This window comes from Macadamia integrifolia, chromosome 6, assembly GCF_013358625.1.
Source record: "Macadamia integrifolia cultivar HAES 741 chromosome 6, SCU_Mint_v3, whole genome shotgun sequence".
In the NCBI taxonomy this organism is placed as follows: Eukaryota; Viridiplantae; Streptophyta; class Magnoliopsida; order Proteales; family Proteaceae; genus Macadamia; species Macadamia integrifolia.
This window is the reverse complement of record NC_056562.1, coordinates 36554600-36562212: the sequence shown is the minus strand read 5'-3', so window position 1 is coordinate 36562212 and position 7613 is coordinate 36554600. Positions and strand designations below refer to the sequence as shown.

Genomic DNA, 7613 nt, shown 5'->3' with positions numbered 1-7613 from the left:
CCCCCCCCCCCCAAAAAAAAATATTAATAATAAATATCAGGTTCCAGGTTGATGACCCACCTGACCATTGCAGACCAGCATGTCTGACAAATGAAGCTCCTCCAGGTACTTGATTGGTCGCAAATCATGGGATGTGAGCCTAATTTTGGATGGATCATCCAACATAAGGGATGGATCTAATAACAGAAGTTTGCGAGAAACATGTTTCACAATATCATCATATGTGTAGAGCTTTGACCTATTAATTTCACAAGGAGAAAAGGGAATGAATGAGAAAGAAGTTCTCTAACAGTTAAATAAAACAGTAAATAGTAATAATCATTGATACTTACAGCTCAAGACTAAAAGCATCCTCATTTGGTTTCTCTAGAGATCGGAAACGAACCACCTTTAAGCCATCAAATTATGTAAAGTCAAGACTTTAGTTATTCAGAATGAAATTCTAAATGATTACAAGTAATACATAATTAGATAGAAGGAAAAGAAGTCATTGAAGAGTGAACTTTTGACATCAGTGCCATAAATTGCCCTTGACAACATGCTAACAAGAAAGGCCAGACCAGAATAATTTATCAAGCAGAACTGATATAACAATTTGAAGTAGGCCAGCATTGCCACCTATAATATTCCTGCAACAACGGCCACCCATCCTCGAGAAACGATTACAATAATGGGGACTCTCCAAAACACCATAAAGTTTTCCTGTGTTAGGTTACACATCAGCCAAAAGACAACATGCCCACCCATATTAGTAAGACTTGATTCTATACCCCCCATGCTTTTACAAACACTTCAATCCAATCTAGCTGTCCAATTTGGGATCATTTCTCATTCTTTTGGGAACAATGAAGTTGAAAACATAATCTAGCAATGACTAGTTCCTTCCGAGGATCTTCATCTCTCTCTCTGTTTTCTGTAGGTGTAGAGAAAATAATATGCCATTGAAAGTTTTAGCCAGATCATGAAACATAGAACAGTGGAAGTTTGGAGCCCCACAAGAAGGAAAGGAAATCCAGCTGTTGCAAATTGGGTTTTGATCATACTGCAACACATGTAACTTTCTTCTTTCTTTGGTGGGGTTGGGAAGGGTTTAAGAATACAACAATCAGCCGAACAGTTATGCAAGTTATTGTTGAAACGTATAAAAAAACTAATTCTCCTCAAACAACAACATAATTATGTGTAAGAAACGGATTCAAATAGCTAGGTCAGGATGTACTCCTATGTGAACAGAGTAAAAGTAAAAATAATAATAATAATAATCAATTAAAAGAACTGGGTGCAGGAGACAAACATGCAAACAACACACACACACACCTATAGAAACCAGGCGAAGAGCAATCCAACTCAGTTATAATCTAAGGACATATTACCCTCAACCAATGATCTCTTATCTACAAATCAACCAAGAAAGGAAAACCCAATAGACGATCTGTCAAGCAAAAGGGTTACATCAAATGGATTAACAATAACCTGCTGCTGCAATAACCTTTTCCGCCACCGTTGGCAAGACAAACAGAGAAGAGGTAGCAAGAAAATCTCCATTGATACCCGCCCATGGTCGCCGGCTGTTGGAACGAAGTTGAAGAAGAAAGGGGCAAGGGGGCAAGGGGGCAAGGGGGCTAGGGTTCCTCTCTTGGACTCAAGAGTTTTTGAAAAGGTTTGGGGTTTTTGCTTCGGGTTATTTGGTTTTAGTTTTTAGGTTTTAATAATCTTTAATTTCATTTAGAAAAAAAGAAAAGTGTAAATCCGTATTATGCATGTATTATTCACGTAAATACTTCAACTAATTAAATTCACATATAAATCCAAATCTATAGACCTATACGTAAAAAACGTTTTTCAATAAAATGTTTGGATATGCAAATGATACGCGAACTTAATATGGGGTGAACTGCCACCAAGGGTCAAGAATGATATCCACACAAAATCTCTGAACCATCATTGCCACCTCCAGCTCTGCAACGATATTAAAATTAACCCATCTTGGATTATAAAGAGCAACCTATTCCTGCCAGCCCAGTGTTGCCAAAGACCCGCCAGCCATCAAAGTTTACGTTGAAAGCAATGGGAGGGGGAGAAACACAACATCTGGATGAGAGCAAGAACACCCATAGAGGTTGCAACAGATAATTATTAGCACAAGAAATAATTGATGGGACCCCATGAAACATCACCAGGAAAAACAAAATCAGGCCCTTTTTATTACACGAAAGCGTAAGAGGTGCTGCGCGGACATAACAGAAACTCAAATTCCACTAGCTATGTTCCAACAAATTTCCCAGTTTCCTTTACGGGTTGTTTCCCCCTGCCTAGTGCAGCTCGTCTTATTACGCTTTGTATACCCCTCCCTTTTTTTCTCCTTGCTTTATAAATTTATTTACCCACCCATCAGTACATAATTTGCTGCCAAATGTTGTTTATAACAAATTTGACAAGTGTGTATTTTTAAATAGTCAATATAGACTCAAACTTGTTCAAATTGCAGAAAAGGAATACCTGGTGATTATATACATATTCCAAAAACAATGGAACATCAATATGTAGACTGTGTGGAGGGGGGCACTTCTGAAAACAAATAATGTCCCCATCTTTAATCTGTAAACAAAGGAAACATATTATATTCAAGGGCACAGAAAACACAGGCAACGAAAAAAAAAAAACTATCAACCCAACATAATAAATACCTGGCTAGATCGAAAAGTTAGTTTCCTGTCAATGTGTTCACACTTGAAAAAATAATCAAACTTAATTTCCTGGTCCAGAAAAAAAAGACATAGGCATGAAACTCATATAAATAATTAATTCCGCATATATGGTATAACCCAAAAACAAAATGCCACATTTCCGCAATGAAAATTAGATGGAATTATTTTCCCTCCTAATGGGACACAGAAGAAAGAAAATTGTTATAAAGGACAAGAGATTCACCAAATAAAGATCAATATCTTCATTAGGGTCAAAGCCAGCCATTGCATTTAGTTTTGTTAGGATATCCACAGGCTTACCACGACCCTTAACAAAAAGCCTTCCAACATACCTAACAAAATTAAATAAAAAAAAAATTAATATCAATCACGTTATTTGATCTACCAAAAATTGTGTCTCGAGAAGAAACAGTAGCACGAGAAGAAGCACTACGCACCGGAGCTCATGTTTCTCTGGGATAAAAAGCTTGAAAAAAAGTAGAATATCATCTGTTTTCTTTACGGGTAGCGAAATAGGATGTAGATCCTGTATGACATTAGAGAAAAGCATCGAGTGTGCAAAAATATGTGACTCAAGCAAAGCTTAACAATGTATTTAAAAAAAAAAAAAAAAAAAAAAAAAAAAGAAGAAGAAGAAGAAGAAGATATGAACAGTTACCGGCCCAAGCTCCACCTCCAAGAGTAATTTCATTTTTGTATTATTGGCTTCATTCGAAACCTCCTTCAACTGTCCAACCTACAAAGTTTGTCGCAAAAACTATAAAATGCGTGTCTTCCATGTATTAAGCAGCAATACCATTAGAGGACATACCACCCTGTTGATATAAATGCCTAAACCACAACCAGGAGCTTAAATCATACAGAAAACTAGTGGTCTTCAAATCATATGTTAGAACCATAGTTGTCAAGGCATTGCCTAGGCGCCGCCTTGGCGTCCAGGTAGTTCGCCTGAAGTTTAGGCAACTGTCGCCTTAGTGCATTGCAACCAGTAATGCAAACAATTGGAACTCTCGTTGGGCTGCTGGATCTATTTCAAGGTTTTGGCTTTCCGTCCTGGTTCCTCTTTAACGTGAAGAAGAATAAAAGTTCTTCAAATTCACAAGGATAGTAACCTCAAATAACATAAAACCCCAAGGCTGAACTTTAGCCCAGTTTATACCCACTCCTCTTTAAATTTCCAGAATAGCCCACTCTTTTACAGTTTATATTCCAGAATTACCCCAGTTGCTATTAGCTTACAGACCTGGTTTAGTTTTAGATATTACAGAGTTTCCCCCAAACCCATTAGTTGTGCTATATATCAATCTTGTGGGCCCCTAAGCGATACATATAGTTCTACATTCATGTTAACTTCTGAATATATGCGCAGAAAACTAATAAAACAAATAAGACATGAAAGTGTACTTACAGATCGTTGTTCTTCCTCACAAGTCAACGGCCGATAGGTACCGTTATGCTCCTTGGTCCACAGCCAAAAGCGCTGGTACTGCACTGGAATGCCAAACTCTTTGGCAACCTCTTCCTATTACCCACAACAATAGTTAGATAAACAGAACCCAACAGAAAAAATAAGTACTTGACTATTGCAAGTTCTCGGCAAATATGAAACAGCCACAGTACCACACTTCACAAAGGCTCTCTATGGTTCGATTTCTATTTCTATTTCAGATTGGTTTATTAAAATAAGTCAACAAATAGATATTTGGTCAAGAAATTGAAATTGTGCGGTTACATCAATTGAAAATAATTGAAGAATAAGGATCCCATTTGGTAGTTCAATTTAAGAATAGATTCTCCCTATTTATCATTTTTCTTATTCAGTTTATCCAAAAAGCCAAAATATTCTCAAAATTTGATTTAAAATCAAGATTCCATCAGATAGCTATAGAAGAAGAATCAAAACCATGGACAGCTTTTACGACAACTGAAGGACATTATGAATGGAATGTAATGCCTTTCGGATTAAAAAATGCACCTACAGTTTTTCAAAGAAGAATGGATGATATTTTCTTACCTTACAGAGAATTTTGTATTGTTTATATAGATGATATATTAGTTTTTTCTAAAACAGAACTTGAACATATAGCACACCTTCATAAGATATTTTCAGAATTTTACAAACATGGATTAGTAGTCTCTAAGAAAAAGATGGAAATAGGAAAAGAAGAAATTAAGTTTCTAGGACTAGAAATAGGACTAGGAAAAATAAAATTACAACCACATATAGCCACAAAGATTTTAGAATTTCCTTCAGAACTAAAAACCACAAAAGAAATAAAAAGCTTTATAGGATTAGTAAATTAGGCAAGAGATTTCATTCCAAACTTAGGAAAAATAATAGGACCTTTATATTCTAAAACAAACCCTAAAGGAGAAAAGAAGTTTAATTTACAAGATAAAATATTAGTAGAAAAGATAAAAAATATTGTACAAACTATTCCACCACTAAGATATCCATATGAATCAGAATATAAAATTATTGAAACAGATGGATCAATAGAAGGATGGGGAGCAGTTTTAAAAACACGACCTACAGAATACAGTAATAAAAATGAAGAACAAATTTGTAGATATGCCTCAGGAATACATAAACGAAAAAATTTAAGTCCAATTGATTGTGAAATAGAAGCAGTAATAGCAGGATTACAAGCTTTTGATTTCTTTATAATATTAAGAAATTTTACTTTAAGAACAGACTGTGAAGCCATAGTTAAATTTTATAAAACTCTTAATGAAAAAAGAGTAAGTACAAGAAGATGGTTAATTTTTAGAGAATTAATTCTAGGAAAAGGATACAAGATTAAAATCGAACACATAAAAGGTGATAATAATTATATAGCAGATTATTTATCTCGAGAATGTTTACCTAAGTTACTAACTTAATTTTGATAAACTTTCAGAAGTCAAAAAGATCTGAACCAGAAAGGAGTTCCTCTCCTGATTTTGAAAAATCAAAAGAAGATTTTGAACAGCTTCAAAGTATATCATCAATATATAAGAAATATAAGAAGCAGATGGATAAAGGCAAGACGCCTTGGTCACCACCTGTGACACCAGAAAGGAGTCCCTCTCCCGATACAACAAGAAAAACAGCAGAAATGCTGCAACAAGCCTTTGGCAATATCGAAATCAAAGGAAGATTTAAAGAAGCCCCAGATAATGGGATCCAGTATGGAAGAAGTTATTTAAAGCCGATAGATGAACCCTTCGGGTTCAGAAGTATGTACAAAGTCGGTACCGAAGAATAGATTATTCTTGATAATCTGTGGGTATCTTATAACAAGATCTTGAAAGATCCATATAATAAGCAAAGAAGAGAGCATTTTATGACCAGCATCAATTGCTGCAGTTATCAATTTGCTAAGATAAAAGAAGCCGGGAAAGAAAATTATCCATATTATGTTCTGATTCAGAAGACTATTGAAGAAGATAAGAAATCAGAAAATATTTTCTACAGCAAGAAGGACCTCTCTGCAGACATAATAAAAGACCCTTTTTGGAAAAACAAAGTGTTCGGCCGACACTTGTGGAATGTCCAAAAAGGTGGGCCACCCAAGTTTGAAAAAGAAGACCAAATTTTAGAAAAATCTCACCAGAAGATTTATCCAGAAGACTTATCCGGACTTCCGGATTTGAAAAAGATTGTAATATGATTTGTAATTTTTCTTATAAATAGAACGGAGCTCTTCATAAGAAGGGGAGCCTCTTTCCTTAGAAAAATTATTAGAAGCTTTCTGTCTGTAATAGTTCTTGTACAAAATCTTCCGATTAATAAAAGATCATCATTCCTGTAAGTTTTCTTTTCTTTTAAATTCATATCAGCTTCCTCTTCTAGCACCAGGCTAAAGCCTACAGTCGAGCCTCTTGATTCTGGCTGCTAGATTTGGTTAAGCTGGTTTCTTGTTTTTCTTTCTTTCTTTAATTTGTTTATGTTTTAATTTAAATATGTGTGAGTAGTTTCTTACGAAGGATTAAAGGATATGATGTAAGGTTCAGACAGAGATTTTCTTTTGTTTTGTAAATTCTCTTCAATTATTCCGTAATGACTGAAAGAAGGTTAAGATCGAAGATCTTTCTTAGGGAGCGATTACGACACTTGAACTCTGCATTATATCAGGAGTAGAGGACTGATATATAACCAGAGAGTAGTCTAAAGCTCTAGATCTAGATCGGTACTCTCTACCATTCAGACTATGTAGCCTTAGATTCATACTGCTTGTCTCTTTAGTAATATTCCAAAAGAATAGGTCTTTATGCTCTGGACGTTGAGGCAAGGTGGCCGTTTAGTCCCTGAGAGCAAAACCCCTGTGTGAGGGTATGAATCATGTTGGCATGGCGTCCCACATGAACTAGAAGACTTGCAGTTCCTGGCTAAGAATTCCCTTAATTAAAAATAACTGTCTGGGTTAGCATTCCAAAAGAACTGGGCCTATATACTGTGCGTGTTTCACCGGTTGATCCCCAGTGTGAGGATGTGAGTTGTATGAGCATGGCGTCTTATACAAGCTTAGATTAAAGTTAAAAAAAAAAAAGGATCGGAGTAAGGTATTATACCTATCTCGTTCTGATTGCTATACAGAACCAGGAGATCACTATTTCCCTGGATTTTAGCATATCTCGATCCTGAATTTTCCTTTTCTTTTCATTTCTGTCAAAAATCTTACAAAATATCCTCATATCCTTCTTTCTCCCCATTCTCCCCTGGTGTGCCCTCTGTGTCCTCTGTTTAGCTCATATCTTTCTGTGCTACCGATCTGAACCGACAGTCTCCGGCCAAAAAACCCCCTTTGGTATCAGAGCAGTGTTATTTTATAATAAGAAAACTTTTATAGCAATCAGAACGAGATAGGTATAATACCTTACTCCGATCCTTTTTTTTTTTTAACTTTAATCTAAGCTTGTATA

The 7613-nt window shown here is 35.6% G+C and overlaps 1 protein-coding gene across 1 annotated transcript in view; it reads right to left on the bottom strand.

Annotated features, from left to right (window-relative positions):
* LOC122082462 (ubiquitin C-terminal hydrolase 12-like) overlaps nucleotides 1-7613 on the bottom strand; it is a 24542-nt gene that overhangs the window by 3592 nt on the left and 13337 nt on the right. The window contains exons 16-23 of the mRNA XM_042650041.1: nucleotides 4117-4230; nucleotides 3367-3444; nucleotides 3146-3234; nucleotides 2932-3040; nucleotides 2688-2756; nucleotides 2500-2598; nucleotides 333-388; nucleotides 61-238 (exon numbers count right to left, since the gene is read on the bottom strand). Coding sequence (XP_042505975.1) covers nucleotides 61-238; nucleotides 333-388; nucleotides 2500-2598; nucleotides 2688-2756; nucleotides 2932-3040; nucleotides 3146-3234; nucleotides 3367-3444; nucleotides 4117-4230 — 792 coding nt within the window. The remainder of the gene's footprint in view (nucleotides 1-60; nucleotides 239-332; nucleotides 389-2499; nucleotides 2599-2687; nucleotides 2757-2931; nucleotides 3041-3145; nucleotides 3235-3366; nucleotides 3445-4116; nucleotides 4231-7613) is intronic.